We start from the raw sequence: 18,499 nt of genomic DNA on the forward strand, positions 1-18,499 counted from the left end.
GCAATATGCAGCAGCAGTAGTGTGTGTAACATACACAGATAATGTGATGACTGACAGTTCTGATAATGCAGTACTTATAGATATGAAGCAGGGAACATAATTATGGTGGGTTGTTAGACAGGGTGATTGTCTGGGGAAAGCTACTGGTAGAATACTGGCACTTACTAGCACATGATGTGCTGGATGAGAAAATCACACAATCTGGCAACCTACCCAGCAACAGCCCGGCCCATCCAGTGCAATAACCTAACGGACCTGAGAGTGTACGACCGCCTGTAGGGCATTTTAGTGATGAAGGCTCCGGCTCTTTTCAGTGAGTCTGATGTTTTGAATCAGTTCACCAAAAAGAACCGACTCCCAAACGGTTCATTTCCGTTTTCTGTTCCCCCACGATTTTTAACATTACTATGCATTAATCCATTAACCTAAATGTCAGAATAAAAGAGTTGTTTCTCCTAGTTTCAAAGAACCGACTTGTTCTTGCAAGACCCATAGCTATTCAGCAGTACTGCAGCTGTGTGTGTGTGTGTGTGTGTGTGTGTGAGGGAGAGAGAGAGAGAGAGAGTGTGTGTGTGTGTGTGTGTGTGTGTGTGTGAGAGAGAGAGAGAGAGAGAGAGAGAGAGAGAGTGTGTGTGTGTGAGAGAGAGAGAGAGAGAGAATAAAGCTCCTCGTCCCCCTGCAGCTTGCTGTCTTGTCTGAACTGAAAGCCTCTCATTCTGTCACCATGCCGAAGCCTCTGAGCGACCAGGACAAGAGGAAGCAGATCTCAGTGCGCGGTCTCGCCGGGGTGGAAAACGTCTCCGACCTGAAGACCAACTTTAACCGGCACCTGCATTTCACCCTGGTTAAAGACCGCAATGTGTCCACGAAACGTGATTACTACCTGGCGCTGGCCAACACCGTGCGCGATCACCTAGTGGGCCGATGGATCAGGACACAGCAGCACTACTACGAGACGGACCCGAAAGTAACACACTCTTATAAACATACTAATAGTGTGAGCAGAGGTAGCCATGGTGACGCATACGCCATTCCATTGGTGTCATTCTGACTGTCATGGCTGCCTGTGTAGTGTGTCACGGTAGAGTAATTCAGCACGTAGCCATTTTGCGCATTGTATGTACGGAAACGTGTGTGTGCGCGCGCGTGCGCTTAGATCTCTGTAAGGACCTGATATCCAAATAAACATAGGGATATGGGCCAGGTTTGACCTTGCCATGACATTTGGCTGGTGTGTGCAAGGAAAACATCCAAAAAGCTTTACGCATATATATATATATATATATATATATATATATATATATATATATATATATATATATATAAAACCCTACAGAATCACATTTATTTATGTTTGCTGAGGTTATGGTTTTATTTAGGTGTAAACATAGCATTTATTAATGATAGCTGTTTTAATCATGCTGTCAGTAGAAGGTCCTTGCAAAGATAGTAAGAGTGTGTGTGTGTGATGATGTATTTAATAGTTGTTGTTTAAAACTTCCTAGAAAATAAAATAAAAATTCTGACATTGTTCCCTTTAAATCAACTGTCCCACTGTTGCCAGATTGTCATTTCCTACTCGGCAGAGCATATTAAGTTTAAATGTAATTAAATTTAAGAAACTTTAGTCATTTTTTATTTTATTAAAAAATCACTTCTAACATCAGGATTCACGTGGATGTCATTTATATTATTTATTTGGAATTGGATATGAATAAGATGGAGACGTTAAAAGGCCAATCTGGCAACCGTGTGCAGCCTGTTATGTAAGTACAATGCTAAGATTGATGTTTGTGCATTTAGGTAGCAGACTGAAAGGCGGAGAGGAAATAAACTGATCTATTGGCTCTGATGTACAGGTTTAGAGCCCAGTGCAGCTCACATTGACTTAAAACAACAAATTATGTTCTCATGGAGTGCAAATGTTGGTTTTGGGGAATACCTGAGAGAGAGAGTGATAGAGAGAGAGAGGGAGAGAGAGAGGGAGTGAGAGAAAGTGAGAGAGAGGGAGAAATAAAGAGAGAGTGAGGGAGTGAGAGAGAGTGTGTGTGAGAGAGAGAGAAAGGGAGAGAGAAAGAGTGAGAGAGAGCGAGAGAGAGGGATTGTGTGTGAGAGAGGGAGTGAGAGAGAGTGAGAGAAAGCATTCAGAAAGAAGGTCTTGCCTCTTTACAAAGACAGTCAGACCTTTTCAGAGGCTCACTCACCAGTGCAGTTATTTATACACAAGAACAAATGCCAGGTCACACACACACACACACACACACGTTCTCACTACTAAATTCCTGACGGTGACAGACCGTAAGAGCAAACTGAGGTGATACAGACCAAGACAGCCCTTACTGACAGATTTTAGAGAAGGACTGTAGAGCATACAGACCTATGCGTCTGTGTATATGAATGATTAGATTAGAAAAAGATTAGAAAATAAGCAATTTCAATGCTGTGTTAACACAATTTAAGTTTATGGTAATTAATATTTTATTGATTTATGATATCTGGAAAATCGAGATGAAACATGGCACCAAATCCCACTGGCACCATTATTAGAAGGTACTCAGATGGCATTGTGGGAATGTAGGAAGCTTTCTACCAAAAGTTACAATTGACCAACTTTTTGATGAAACTCTCAACTCAATTTTGGACAATAATAAAAAAAATCATATTTGCTGATACCAGCAGTTAAAACTGATCACTCTTACTGAATGTCTGTCTCTGCTGTCCGCAGCGTGTGTACTACCTCTCTCTGGAGTTCTACATGGGCCGCACCCTGCAGAACACCATGGTTAATCTGGCCCTGGAGAGCGCCTGTGATGAGGCCACCTACCAGGTGAGATATACAATAAAATACTAGTTGGGAATAAAGCTAGTTCTGCTACTAGAAACGTCTCTAAATCTAATCCCTTTCATCTAGTTGGGTCTGGATATGGAGGAGCTGCAGGACATTGAGGAGGACGCAGGTCTGGGTAACGGAGGCCTGGGCCGTCTGGCAGGTTGGATACAATATTATTCAGTTTGGCATCAAACTGCATGTAAGATTTTTGTCATTCATTCTAGACTAAAATTCTTCTCCCCCTGTATATCCTCCATAGCTTGTTTCCTTGACTCGATGGCGTCTCTGGGTTTGGCAGCTTATGGTTATGGAATCCGTTACGAGTTTGGCATTTTCAATCAGAAAATTGTCAGTGGTTGGCAGGTTAGTGACTGTGTGTGTGTGTGAGAAAGAGAGAGAGAGAGAGAGAGAGAGAGAGAGAGAGAGAGAGAGAATGAGCAATAACCCATTACCTGGTGTCTGACAGGTTGAGGAGGCAGATGATTGGCTGCGCTATGGTAACCCGTGGGAGAAAGCCCGCCCAGAGTACATGCGCCCTGTGCACTTCTATGGCCGAGTGGAGCACCATGATGATGGGGTTAAATGGGTGGACACGCAGGTATGACAATCATCAGCAGCTATCATCAGATCGTGTACTGTTCATTAAATATTTATATTTTGCAAAAGGTGTTTCATGCAAACAATGAGCCAGCTTATTAGAAACATCACAAACATTTAAAGGAGCAGTGCACATTTCTTTTAGATTCGATTCTACTGTTGAGATGAACTGCAATGAAATGTACACAACCTTAGTCCTGTTAATACCTGTTATAGATGTGAGAAATCTGTACATATAGGATAGGATTTAATCTAACACAATGAAGTTAGATGTTAAAGATGTAAAGCAGTTAAGGATTATGCTTGATGATAGAAGCTAGGGCCGCTCTAAACTTTTGATATGAATACATATGGAATTTGACTTATGAATACATTCAGTGCAGGTTATCATGCATTAATATTGCATCATACATTTACCAGACATATAGAAATAAACTATTATTTGTTAAAAAAACTGTATAGCAATACAGTTTATAGCAATAATTATATCACATTTCTGAGTTGTTAACAGATGCATTATAAGCAGTGTTTATGACACATTATATCACCAATAACAAAGACATTCAGCTCTAGTTAGCTTAGTTCTTTATCTTTACTTGTAGATGGGTTATTTCACAAGTTGTAAAGATCTTATTTTATGTATAATTTCCCGATCACTTTTTAGTATCATTTGTTTATTAAAGTATAAAAGGTGCACTATACAAAGGTGGGCTTTCTTTGTTGTATTGGGGATGTGATGTGTTAATGTGCACTATAGTAACTGCTTCATGCTTGATGCACAATACATATAGCAACAAAGTGTAGCGCAGTTTTATTGACATTTTTAAAATAGCAATATAAGATAATATAATGGCCTATGACTGCTTTATATTATTATTTGTGAATTTACTTTGTTCATAGACCTTTGTGGAAATTTTTACCAGAAGTTCTTAAGTTGTGGAACCTCTGTTCAAAGCATTTTAAAGTGGAGTACTCGTTGTCTTGTCTTCATGACATGAGCTGTGTGTTTGAACTGAAAGAAGTTGTTTTTAAAGCATGCATGGTTTGTTTGAACAGGTGGTTCTGGCCCTGCCGTATGACACTCCTGTCCCTGGATACAGAAACAATGTTGTTAACACCATGAGACTGTGGTCAGCCAAAGCCCCCTGCGAGTTCAACCTCAAGGACTGTGAGTCGTTTATCATAACTCATTCAGTATACTGACCATACATACTGTCGTCAATATCTTTAAAATATAAAGACTAGTAGTAGACTTTTTTATTTATTTGTAGACCCTCTTGGATTCTTATTTATACATAACATACATATAATAGTATATATAATAGTCCTAATTACTGTTGGGGAAAAATGGCGAAACGATCTGAACATCATGTTTGTTACACACTAACACTCACTGTGTTTAACAGTCAATGTTGGTGGCTACATCCAGGCTGTTCTGGACAGGAATCTGGCTGAGAATATTTCCCGTGTGCTCTACCCCAATGACAATGTGAGTGCAATTTTATATTAACAATTCAGTTGATTAATAGGAAGAAGGCCACACTATGCAGTAATACCCTGTTTACACTGCAGTTTAAGTGAATGCTAGTAAAATGGAAGATCTGTATTGTGAACGTTGTGTGTGTGTGTGTGGGGCAGTTCTTTGAGGGGAAGGAGCTCCGTCTCAAACAGGAGTACTTTGTGGTAGCTGCTACTCTTCAGGACATCATCCGTCGTTTCAAGGCCTCTAAGTTTGGTTCGACAGAGGTGGTGCGCACAGACCTGACCAAGTTACCCGAAAAGGTAAGAACTGGAATCCTGCACATGGAGGGTTTCAAAGTCTCATTACTGTTTTGTGTACAGGTGTTTGTTTGTTTTTTTCTGAAGGTTATATGAGTGTAAGAGTGTAAATAAGGGTGTAAAGTAGTGTATGACTATAAGCTACAAACCTATGAAGCTATAATTGTTTTTTTGAAGAGTAGATTTTGATCATGAGAGTGTTAGTATCGACTCTTTTTTATGATAAAACATCACAAACATTTCTCAGTTCACACAAATCTACTCAGAGTTTCTAATTACAGAGTATTTACTTAAACATGTTTCTTTTATTTCAAAATGACTAGGAACAGAACATGTTACTAAAATATATAATTCACTCCCACAATTCAGGCCAGTGTAAAAATTCAGTATATTTCTGTGAGATTTTCTTTGCTGAGATTTTATCCTGCCTTGCTGTGTTTTGCCGTGCAGGTGGCCATCCAGCTGAACGACACACACCCAGCTCTCGCCATCCCTGAGCTGATGAGGATCCTGATGGATGAGGAGAAAGTGTCTTGGGATACAGTATGTGCCGATGTCTATTTCATTGTACACATATAGCAGTAAACATTCTTTTCCAGGCTACAATTCCGGGCATAAACTAATCGTTATCTCTTGAATCTGATTGGTCAGAACCGGATAAGATTCATAGGTTTATATAACCGTGCTTTTAACATTCTGTACTAATTCACATGGACTTGTATGGCGAATGCTCCACGTAACCTAATCCTAATTATCAACAAATTTTAACAAAGCAAACAAATATCAAATACACAAAGCAATGCGTTTAATCGTCTTGTTTAAAGAAGAGACCATTATTTAACATTTATGGAATGAGTCTCCAGTGTCAGTAACAGTAAGTAGATAATATCAGGGCAGAGAATTTTGTGCTTTTTCTGCTTCTCTACAACAAGACTTGCGTATTTTATTACGTTTATGAGGAAGACGGAAAAAATGTTTTTGAGCTCACTTGTATTGTGGACATTCGACAACATTAATTGTCACAAAAAATGGATGAAAAAAATATAAAATGTTGTTCATTAATACATAAACAAAAGCTAGTTTCTACACATAACAAAGAGGAAATATGTACCATTCATTCATTCATTCATCTTCTACCGCTTATCCGAACTACCTCGGGTCACGGGGAGCCTGTGCCTATCTCAGGCGTCATCGGGCATCAAGGCAGGATACACCCTGGACGGAGTGCCAACCCATCGCAGGGCACACACACACACTCTCATTCACTCACGCAATCACACACTAGGGACAATTTTCCAGAGATGCCAATCAACCTACCATGCATGTCTTTGGACCGGGGGAGGAAACCGGAGTACCCGGAGGAAACCCCCGAGACACGGGGAGAACATGCAAACTCCACACACACAAGGTGGAGGCGGGAATCGAACCCCGACCCTGGAGGTGTGAGGCGAACGTGCTAACCACTAAGCCACCGTGCCCCCAACTATGTACCAACTGGTCGTTAATTATTTTGCTCATAACAGCAGGTTGTTTTCTAATGTGATCCTATGCTGCATGTTTTCAGGCGTCTTCTTTACTCTCTCTTGTCTTATAGGCATGGGACATCACAGTGCGTACCTGTGCCTACACTAACCACACCGTCCTTCCAGAGGCTCTAGAGCGTTGGCCTGTAGACCTCTTCCAGAACCTTCTGCCTCGCCACCTGGACATTGTCTATGAGATCAACAGGCGCCACCTGGAGGTGAGCTGAGAAATCCTGTTTATTATAATGAATGCTATACTCCAGTATGTAAACACAAACAGAACAGTTAGATTTGTTTGGAGGTTGTACCCTGATTACAACTGGTTGTTTTCTTGCATTTAGATTGTATGCCAAATGCATTTACATCTGTATTTAATTATGAGTCTGGTTCAAACCTGTCTGTGTCCCAAATCAACTACTAACACTATGCACTAAAAGTATGTACTCTTTTTGTGAATAGAGTGTAAAGCACATGAGCATGCATGTACTAGGACACACTTATTTGCACCTCTCTAAAATGTTTCTAAAATGCTTAAGGAAAGAAACTCCTCCTACCTCACAAAAGGAGTTGTGGGTAATAATAGCCGAAAAAGTGTGCACAGATTCACACTCACACACCAGATACACACCAGGGCCGTATTCATAAAGATCATTAGTGTAAAGAGTTTCTCCTAGTGACGTAATTCTAAGAAATCTCATAGAAATTTGGGTGTATCTCCTTAAATTTAAAAAGAAGATCCTAGTCAAGATAAAAGTTATTCATAAAATGACATTTCTGCACTGTGTCGGAGATGTTTACATTTACATTTGTAACATACAGATGTTAGCGCATCTGTAATACGGTCACGGACGTAATCTCTACACGACATAACCTCAAATATCTTAACATAGAGACAACGTGAAGACTTATAATAGACCAGATTTAAAATTAAAAAGTCACTTTCTTGTTTAAATTTTAACAACAGTCTTCAATAGAATGTGTTATACCCAGTAACAGGGTTTAGCTCCGCCTCCTCTCTAAGATAAACGTTTTGTATTTTCCTGAGATTGGTCCTGAATCACTCTTAATATAAGATTCCTAAGAAATTTATAAGCTAATATATGAGCTCCATGCGATTGTTTTTAGACTCTTTATGAATACAGGCCCAGAAATTGTAGACCATCTAGTTACCTTTGGGACACTATGATTTGGGATGGATGGAAGGTGAATCAGGACTCTCACAAGCAGACAGTGCCACTGGGGTATTCATTTTAGCCTATTAAGCCTACAAAGACTTCATGCATAAGTATTCACCCCCCTTGAACTTTTCAGTGTTTTGTAGTGTTAAAATCTGGAATGGTTTCTTAGTACTTAGTTTGTCCCCTTTTTGTTTTAATGCCAGAGTTCACTCAAGTTTTCATGAACTTTAGTTTTGTCAAATCCATCAACGTATCATCTGAACTCATGCTTCAGTAGAGATTAAACGAGATTAGACAAAATCTGACCTTTTGCAAAAAGCATTTAAAAATGGTCATTATCACACATTTGCTTACATTTAAACAGGAACATAGAAATTGTTCACAGAATTTTGAATTTTAAATATTCAAGACATGGAATATTTAATTTCTTTTTAATATTTTAAAAGGTCTAAAAGTCTGTTTATTTTTTAACTAAGAAAAAACCCACACAATTCTAATTTTAAGGAGCAGACATTTGGACTCCTCTGTACTGTGTCATGACTAGACACAATATAGCCCCTAATATTTAAAGTATTTACCCCTTCTGCTGTGTAATTAGTTTTGGTGCAACAGCCATCAGATGTCCCATGATTAAATGGATGGAGTCCACCATGTGTGCTTAGTATAAAGACACCTGTTCCTTAAAGACCCCAGAGTTTGTTTGAGAAAACACCTAAACAAGCACCACCATGAATACCAAAGAGCTAGAAAATCAACTACAAAAGTATTCTGTAAAAGTATTCATCAGAATTTGACTAGAAAAATATTTTTAGCAAAACTTTTTTTGGTGCTCATTGTTTCCTGGTGCTTTATGCACACTATTGTTGCTGCATCTAATCATTTGTACAGCTGTTTTAAATTTCCCCAAACTCCAAAGATAAAGAGCGAAGAGCGTGGACAATGTGTGCAATGACAACATGTTGGGAGTCTGATGTGGTTCACAGACAAGGATGTATTGATACTTGAGACGCATCTGGCTACAGTTTAAGTCAGACCACATCACATGGTGCATTTTGGTCTGGGATGCATTTCCTTTTACATTTTATATGGATAATCCCTCACTGGGTAAAGCCCTGATATTTAAAATATATGAAACAGTGGATTTTGTGTCCTGGTTTGCTATAGTCAGTCATAAAGCCAAATAAAACAGGTCACGCTTGTCAAGTGTGGTGTGAGATCCAGGATGTGACATGTGCTGATAACATGTTAATTTACAGCACATGTTTGTTTGCCAGATACCTTCTTAAGAAAGCACAGAAATATTGGTGTAACATATGAATCATACGCACTGGAAGAAAGCAGACTTTAGAAATTGTCTGAACAATTTACTCACATATAATGTAGAACAACGTGGTTTACTTATAGTATTTTAATTATTAGCGATTTTTAGTGTTAGAGTTTCAGTATTTTTATATAGTTAAATGGATTGAGGGCTAACTGAAAAAAAATATTAGAGGGAGGAAACGTAATCATGTGTGACTCAAGGGTTAATGTAGCTATGCTTATACATATATAACTATGCATTTTTTTTAAAGATTCATTTTTGAAAAAAATAAATTTTTAATCCAGAATGTAAATGAGTGTTTAGGATGTTCTTGTGTGTGATGCTGGAGGTTGACCATCAATTTCATGTCATGCTGTTAACCTGATCAGAATATCTCTTCCTCTCTTTTTCATCTTAGCGAGTCTCCTCTCTGTACCCCGGTGATAGCGACCGCTTGAGGCGCATGTCTCTGATTGAAGAAGGAGGACTGAAGAAGATCAACATGGCTCATCTGTGCATCGTTGGCGCTCATGCTGTAAATGGCGTTGCACGAATCCACTCTGAAATCATTAAAAACACAGTGTAAGTCTCGGAGACTACATGCAGGATCAGATTTAGCAGAAATAAGCTATGTGCTGGGGGGGAAATGAGAGATATGTGCAGATATGTGCAAAAGAGCATGAAGCTCTAATGATTAAATATATTCATTTGGCCACTACACAGTTCATGACATCAGGAAATTGTTACATAGATTTATATTAGATTAGTTACAATTTTACCACATGCTCTTGTAAATGTCAGTTCCTGAAATCAGTGTTTTGTCTCCAGGTTTAAAGACTTTTATGATCTAGACCCACAGAAGTTTCAGAACAAGACCAACGGCATCACCCCTCGCCGCTGGCTGGTCATGTGCAACCCTGGTCTGGCGGAAGTCATTGCTGAGGTGAGAGGTGCCACAAATATACACATGAATGATCTACTTAATGAATGTGTGATAGATGATACTGTAGATAATGACAAGTAAAAAAAGCTTTACTGTACTTTCAGTGTGGTGCTTATTAAAAGGGGAACTGTGGCTAAATTCTGCCCGTGAAAATATTTTTCATGCTGATTTTCTTTTCCATAAAAATAATGGTTACTGTCATTTATTAAAAAAAAAAAAAGATTCTTCTACTTTAGGAACAAATGTTTCTCACACAGATGATTGTTCTTTTGCTTTTAATCTTGACAAGGATATCTTCCAGCTCCATCATGTTGAATAACAAAAGTTTAACAAACATTTTTTTTTTTTTTAAAAATATGTCAAAACCTTGTTAGCTTATTTCTGATTTCTCTACACAGTTGTTGGCTAGCTGTGTGCTGCAGCAAAACAGACCTTAGCCTAATCGTTTCAGCTCAGTTTGTAATCAAATACCAAAATGCCTTCTATGGTCCTGGGTAAATCTTTAATGTCAGATTGTTTACCGTCTCAGTTTTGGAGGAAAAACATCTGAAACCTGAAAAGCATCCGATGGTTTTTGGAACCATCCAAAGCACATTTCACCATGTGAAGAATTTCCTGGGCTGCCACACATATATGAAACTCTTGTAGGATTTGTAGAAAGTAAATGAGTAATAACACTGCATGGCTTTTATTTATATGTTGTTTATAATAAGATTTTATAAGATGTAATACTGTATATCAAACATTAGCGGATTGGTGAGGATTACATTCGTGATCTGGATCAGCTGAAGAAACTCCTGGAGTTTGTGGATGACGATGCTTTCATCCGAGATGTTGCCAAGATCAAACAGGTAAGAAGAGATGACTTGAGCTGATCCTCTAGTACATAGGTGTCAAACCCAAGGCCTGCGGGCCACATCCGGCCCGGCGTACAATTATATCCGGCCCGCGAGATTATTTTATATAGATCTATTGTTATTGTTATTAATGGCCTGGCGATATGATAATGATAACACACAAACTACAGATACCATAATGCAGCGCAACAGCTGCCTTGCCGAATGATAGGTTACCCGGGAACATTCCCGCGTCAATCAAGTCAAGCGTCTGTTGCTGTATACAACCCTATTGTAAAGGTTCAAGTGAAGCTGCCCTTATGGGAGACACAAATGCACCAGTGCAACTTGGCTCACTTTCCCTGTTGCAAAGTAATGTTGGTGCAACAATGTTCCCTAATGCGCACTTTGCTGATAAACTGAGCGCACTTCGCACTGAGTTCTCACGGCGCTTTGGAGACTTTGAAGCACAAAAAAGGAAAAACAGTGAAGGGGAGAGGTCCAGATCTAGATCCTGGGTGTTTCCTGGTTTAAACTCCGAATGGCCCGCGGGAAGAAGCTTCTCCTCATTCTCTCTGTGTTTGCTTTCAAGGAGTGGAAGTGTTTCCCTGAACGCAACAAAGAAAAGAGTCCATTGTCGGGATGGCTGAAATCTTTTACAATCTTCCTGGCCCTGGTCCGGCACCGCCCGCTGTAGATGTCCTGCAGATCAGGGAGCTCGGTGTGGATGGTACGTTCAGCTGACCACACCACCCCCTGGAGGGCTCGCCTGTCCAGCATGGTGCTGTCCCGAACCAGGAAGGGATGCTACCTGTCAGGACGCTCTCAGTGGTGCAGGGGTAGAAAGAGGGTAGTTTGAAGTCCCTTAAACGTCTCAGATGGTACAGACGCTGCCGGGCCTTCTTCACCAGGGTGTTGATGTGACAGGACTAAGACAGGTCCTGTGTGATTGAACACCCAGGTACCGGAAACTGTCCACTCTCTCCACTGGAGTCCTGTTGATGTTTAGCAGTTGGTATGACCGCTCCTGATTTGAGCTGAAGTCCACTATCAACTCCTTAGTCTTGCTGACGTTCAGCAGAAGATTGTTCTCCTCGCACCATCTCTCCAGGTTTTTAGTCTCCTGTAGGTAGGCTATCTCATCGTTGTTGGAGATCAGGCCCACCACAAGAGTGTTGTCAGCAAACTTGATGATAATTGATGATCATTTTGACAAGGGATATTTTGATGGAGAGCAAAGTATTTTAAGTTATATAAAGTTTAACGTGTTTAATAAATGTTTATCCTGTTCGGCCCGCGACCTAAAGTGTGCTTTGAGTTTTGGCCCCCTGTGCAATTGAGTTTGACACCTCTGCTCTAGTAGATCCTATAGTACAGAGTCTCTGCTGACACAACAAACACCTTGAGTGATTGAATAATTTCTTTAATTGTAGGATTTAATTGCATGTTGCACCTTTTTGGTATGTGTTTCTCTGCGATTTTTGTTTTTCAAATCTTTTTGAGTATCTGCTATTATAAACCTGACTAACAAATTATTTTTTTTTTTGCTATTTTTCCTAAAGGCCAAAAAAAGGAATATGTGCCTGTTTTGTTGTGCTCAAGTTCAGTGTTGAATTTCTTTGTCATGTCACACTCATGTCACACTTTGACATGTAACTAGTGGAGATATATATTTATTGGAGATATATATTTCATAGAAAAAAATCCCCAAAAAATCCCAAAACAATTAGTTTTATTTTGAACAAATGTTTATATTTTTAAAGTAAATGGTGATATAAAAGCCATTTTTGCTCTCTGGGCCCTTATCCCTCAATTGCTCAGCTGTTTAAAATGAAATAAATTGTAAGTCACTCCGGATAAAGGTGTCTGCTAAGTGCTGTAAATGTAAGTGTTTGTAAATAAGCCTCTAAAATTTGAAGTCGTTATATCAACCACTTAAATTCTGTGTAAGGTTATAAACAGAGGGAAAAACATCTCACATTATAAGTCAATTCTTATAGTTTTATTAGACAGAGAACTGTACTCGAAAGATTGGTTAAATCTAGCACCATAAAACCAAACCATTCTTTGGTTTGTCTTTCTAGAGGAACAGTTACTTTGTATACCACTGTTTTAATCTTCACTCCGATTTTCTGTATTTGCAGGAGAATAAGATGAAATTTGCAGTGCATCTTGAAGAGCATTATAAGGTGAAAATCAACCTGAACTCCATGTTTGATGTTCATGTGAAGAGGATCCATGAGTACAAGAGGCAGCTGCTGAACTGCCTGCACATCATCACACTCTACAACCGTAATTACACCAGTTCATACAGCTCTTCTCATCACCGGTGTCTAATGGGAAAATTCCATTAAAACTCAGTACACAAAACATGATTTTTCCAGTCCCTTATGCATTTTCCAGTGAAAATTCTAATATTTATTTATATTAAATATATTTACTTATAATTACATATAATTATAACTTTCCCAATTATGAATATTTGAAATATTCTGATGCCTTTATATGTGACATTTATGACTGAATAAATTATCTATCTATCTATCTATCTATCTATCTATCTATCTATCTATCTATCTATCTATCTATCTATCTATCTATCTATCGTCATCTACATAAAAATGCAGGGTAAAATTCAACTGTGATGGATATAAGATTTAATCCTCCATGTTTTTAATTAAATCTAATCATCCATAACAACTTCAGGATGTCAGGGAGATATGTTATCAGTACATCAGTATAAAATCAGTACAGCAGTCTCACCAACCAACTCCCATTAGTCTATTATATCACAACAACTGGTTAAGAATACAAATACCTCAACTTATATCCTTAGATATAACTTAGAATAATAAGAATAAATCTGCTGACTATTATTTATTAGATTCCCACTATATTAGAAAACAAATAAATGCCTTAGATGTACAGCAAAAAAATCTCTCTCTCTCTGTCTCTGTCTCTGTCTCTCTCTCTCTCTCTCTCTCTCTCTCCTGATTTCTTTCATGTCTAAAGTTGAGATATTTGAGTTTGTTTATGTCATATGAATATTGTTGTTACAGGATTATCAAAGGCAGCTCATGAACATTATATAAAGTATTTCTCTCCCCTGACTTTTTGATCGTATATCTCAAACAAAAAATACTATGTACTGCTACCTTTCACTTCAGTCAACACTCAGTTGAATTGAGTCTCAGAACGTAAGTAAGATTGATGCGTTTCCATTCAGGCATCAGGAAGGAACCCAACAAGGCCTGGACTCCCAGGACGATTATGATTGGCGGAAAGGTGATCATGTTATCATGTCTTATTTTGGATATTTTTCTAAAATGTCATTATGTGGATGAATAAATTTATCTGTTTCTCTCTCAGAATTAAACAGTAAAAGTTTTCCTATTTTACACCAGGCTGCTCCAGGCTACCACATGGCTAAGATGATCATTAAGCTCATCACATCTATTGGAGAGTTAGTAAATAACGACCCAGTGGTGGGAGACCACCTAAAAGTCATCTTTTTGGAGAACTACCGGGTGACACTGGCTGAGAAAGGTGCTGTGTTTTATTAGAACTATTAATATCTCACATAGATTACGCTACTGCTCTAGATAATTCTTCCTATATGATATTTTGCCTTTTTGTGGGATCGGTGTTCATCATATATAGATTTTGGTTTGGATTTTTGGTCAGGCTTATTTTTGTTTTGACTTTTTTTTTCTTCTGCTCTATCTTCTCTGTGTAGCAATCCCAGCAGCTGACCTGTCTGAGCAGATCTCCACTGCAGGGACAGAAGCTTCTGGAACAGGAAATATGAAGTTCATGTTGAATGGCGCTCTGACCATCGGAACTATGGATGGAGCTAATGTGGAAATGGCGGAGGAAGCCGGAGAGGAAAACCTCTTCATCTTTGGCATGAGAGTGGAGGATGTTGAGGCCATGGATAAGAAAGGGTGAAAAAAATAAGTGATTTATGAATCTAGGTGCAAATGCTAACCAATTGTGAATAAATCAGACCCATTCAAGTCACTGCACAAAAATTCAGGAATGAGTGTAAACAAAAGCTTCTGCATTAGCTGTGTGGCTCTGTACTTGTCAGTCTCAGAGAAGGACATTTTCTAATTAAAATGGAGCAGTTTTTACAATAATGAGCTAAGCAGTGATTCAATTTTCTGTATTAAAACCATTAATTATTTCAAATGTAAAATGGTTTGATGATCACGTTGTAGTGTCTTTTATAGAGATCTAGAGTCCCCATACTGGTCTTGTCCCAAACATCAAAAATATGTTTTAACAGAAATGAGGGTCATAGAAAAACAAGATGAAATCAAATTTGTAAATAAACTATAATTATTATGATTTGTTTAAACGCAAATTTAAAACGATCATTTCATACACAGTATTGAAAATGCATTTTTTTTTTTTACAAACGTTTGTGTTTTCCAGGTACAATGCTTCTGAGTATTACAGCCGCATCCCAGAGCTCAAGCAAGCCATTGATCAAATTTCTGGAGGATACTTCAGTCCCAGTCAGCCAGACCTCTTCAAGGACATCGTCAACATGCTAATGAATCATGACAGGTCAAAACTAATTTCTCCCTGGCAGGAAACTAGACTCTTACTCTGTTGCATGTTTGTGAATTAGTGTACTGTCTTTTATACATATAACCTGCTGTGTTTATTATTTCATTATCATTACTGTTCTTTGTTTTCTGTATGTTTCTCTTTTGCAGGTTCAAAGTATTTGCTGACTTTGAGGATTACATTAAATGCCAGGATAGAGTTAGCGCTCTGTACAAGGTCAGTGCACAGTGCACTTTTACAGTAAAGTTGAATAACTAATTCCAATACTCTAAATACAAGGACATAGCAATGAAGTACTCTAGAGTCTCTATGCTGTTAGAAAAAGTAGTTCATCAGGTATTTTGTTTCCTAACGTACAAAAAGACTTGTTTCTTTCCCAATTCTTGATTATGGGTCCCATTGCTTTAATAACATCTCCAGTGTCTTGAGGTAGATACTGCCAGTTGTAGCTCACTTACACACAAAATAATTGCCCCAAATGTTTTCTATCAGGCTTTACAGGCCAGAGTGTCATTTTGTGCTTACTGAACAAGTCACACACACTTTTGACCCTACAGTTGTAAAGCTAGAAACATAAGAGTGTCATAAGAGTGTTCTGCTTGGACATGACATCAGGTCAACTCCTTGAACTCAACTTCCCAGAACATATTGTAGCATGTAAACAATCCTCAGCTCAACAAACCACCATCATGTTCTCAGTCTCACAGAGCTTATATCACACCCTCCTGCTGCTAATTATATACACACACACATGCACACACACACACACACACACACACACACACACACACACACACACACACACACAGTGGCTTTGCTAAGTAATTGCTAAGCATTGCCTTCTCAGACTTTAATAAGCCTTTATATCAACGTTATTCTGATTTATTGACACTGCTGATTGATCCTAACACTCTCCTGACTTGCCTAACACTATCATTAAACTTACCTTTGTCAGTGTCCAATGTTCGTCAAACTACTGAAATGTTATATTCTATTTGTGCCACATTTTTTTGTCCAGGGAGCTTATCTCACACTTACTTGTGATCATATGATTTCTGTCACTGTCTACACTTGACTATGGTTGGATAAAACTAAAAGCTTAACTAATTATTAATGCTACTCTCCAAACAGAACACCAAGGAATGGACCAAGATGGTGATTCGCAACATTGCAGGTTGTGGAAAGTTCTCCAGTGACAGGACCATCTCTCAGTATGCCCGTGAGATTTGGGGTGTGGAGCCGAGTTTGGAGAAGATCGCCGCTCCAGACGACCCTCGCTAAGCAGCTACTCAGTATTCACAAGCTCTTTTGGCTGGAGTTGTTCATACATTTAGTTGCATTGTGGTTGTGGAAATGTGTCTATGTGATTCTGTCATTGCTGATTGTGTAACGAATCCTGTGAGTTCCGGTTCCTCTGCCTCAGTTTCAGAAATGAACATCCTGCTTTTCTGTGTGTTGTGTAATAAGGAGAAGGTAACATTTTCTTTATGTTAACCAGTACCTCTTTTCAGGACTAAACTCTGTGTAGCAGTCTGCCTGGGAACAGAAAGCTAAGCATTTAATAGTTTAAATTTGTTTGAATGGATCTATTTTTCTTTTTTGTCTCATTAACCAAAGAACAACCCAGTTATGGAGAATTTACTAGGACCCACTGTGACGTATAGAACTGGAGTTGTCTGGAGTTGTCTGGAGTTTGTCTGTCTGTCAGCATCTCATATTCAGCCACATGGACGACTGTTACTTGCTTGGATTGATTGAGATATTCCTGCATGACTTGGTGTGTAGTGTTTCTGAAGTGTTTTTAACATTAATAGAGGCTGTTCTTTCATCCTATCACATCATATAAACTGATATTGACTCACTATAGCTCAGTTGCTGTTCATGTAAACCTCATAAAAATCATTGAGATGTGTTGTGCCACCTCACATGTATTATACTGTCTTCAATCTGGCACTTTCTCTTTTTAACAGCACGCTAAGAAAAGCGGCCTTAGTTAGCGTGTCTGTGTGTGAACACGTGTGCTAGTGTTTGAGAGCCTTGTAGATGATGCAACTTCCTCCTGTCTGTACTAGTCCTCAGCCTAGAGACTGGTGAGCAAGCCACTTTAATGAAAAGATTTTTTAATCTATGCTTAAATAAATATAGAAGATTTAAGAGTCGTTTTCTCACTGGAGTGTGGTAAATACTAAACTGTGTCATGTTTGACTAAAAGAAAAAAAAAGTTGGCTGTACTGTATGTATATGAGTATACTATAAGCTATAGCAGTTTTTGCTCTGTGCTACTGTATCATACTCTGAATGTTATTCCTCTGTTGGTTGTCAGCTGACAGATCATACAGCATGGGCCAACATCTGTCACAGAAATCCACCTCAAAATAATAATTAAATAAAGCGTACCACACATGCCCGTCGTCTGTCTTTCATGGACTACACAGCAGGATAAGTAATTATATATGGCTTAGAGAACCTAACCCTCATCTACATTCCCACCAACAAAAGCAAATTTCTCATCTTTCTCATCAAACTGAATAATAAGCTGTTACGTAAGGAATAAAACGTTTATTATTTTCCTATAAGAACACATCCTGAAGTGTGTGTGTGAGAATCCTCATAACCCCTACTGACCAATCAATTCAACAGCTCTGTGCTATAAGTTAAATTCAAGGATGTCTTGTTTTCCTGTAAACATGCTTAGGTTTGAGGTTTAAGTGATCACATGGCAAAAGACTTTTACTTCAGGAAAAGAGACCTGAGAAAGATTTCTGCAGTAAGTAATATTAATAACTTAATACTTAAAGGTAACTTAAATTAAAAAAAAAAAATTTTTTTTTACACAAATACTATCACTGCTTCATAGAATGATGTGAAATGAAACAATATGCATTTGTGTATAAGGAGTTGTGTATAAGGAGCATAATACAGCTGTGCACAATAA

At 38.5% G+C, this 18,499-nt stretch overlaps 1 protein-coding gene across 1 annotated transcript; it reads left to right on the forward strand.

Moving 5' to 3' along the window:
- Nucleotides 1-610: 610 nt before the first annotated feature.
- pygmb (phosphorylase, glycogen, muscle b) lies at nucleotides 611-17,967 on the forward strand. Its single transcript, XM_060874798.1, has 20 exons — nucleotides 611-967; nucleotides 2,726-2,827; nucleotides 2,912-2,990; nucleotides 3,090-3,193; nucleotides 3,297-3,428; nucleotides 4,484-4,595; nucleotides 4,834-4,916; nucleotides 5,066-5,209; nucleotides 5,657-5,749; nucleotides 6,801-6,947; nucleotides 9,629-9,792; nucleotides 10,039-10,153; nucleotides 10,903-11,004; nucleotides 13,134-13,281; nucleotides 14,216-14,274; nucleotides 14,394-14,535; nucleotides 14,726-14,933; nucleotides 15,427-15,561; nucleotides 15,714-15,780; nucleotides 16,696-17,967. Exons 1-20 carry the CDS (start codon nucleotides 725-727, stop codon nucleotides 16,843-16,845), a joined length of 2,529 nt encoding a protein of 842 aa, XP_060730781.1. The 5' UTR covers nucleotides 611-724; the 3' UTR covers nucleotides 16,846-17,967.
- Nucleotides 17,968-18,499: the final 532 nt, after the last annotated feature.

Source organism: Tachysurus vachellii, chromosome 7, assembly GCF_030014155.1.
Source record: "Tachysurus vachellii isolate PV-2020 chromosome 7, HZAU_Pvac_v1, whole genome shotgun sequence".
NCBI classification, from domain to species: Eukaryota; Metazoa; Chordata; class Actinopteri; order Siluriformes; family Bagridae; genus Tachysurus; species Tachysurus vachellii.

Coding starts and splice junctions, on each gene's coding strand:
- pygmb (XM_060874798.1), top strand. CDS start 725: ATGCCGAAGCCTCTGAGCGACCAGGACAAGAGGAAGCAGATCTCAGTG. Junction 2,828..2,911: donor GTGATGAGGCCACCTACCAG/GTGAGATATACA, acceptor CCTTTCATCTAG/TTGGGTCTGGATATGGAGGA. Junction 9,793..10,038: donor GAAATCATTAAAAACACAGT/GTAAGTCTCGGA, acceptor TTTTGTCTCCAG/GTTTAAAGACTTTTATGATC.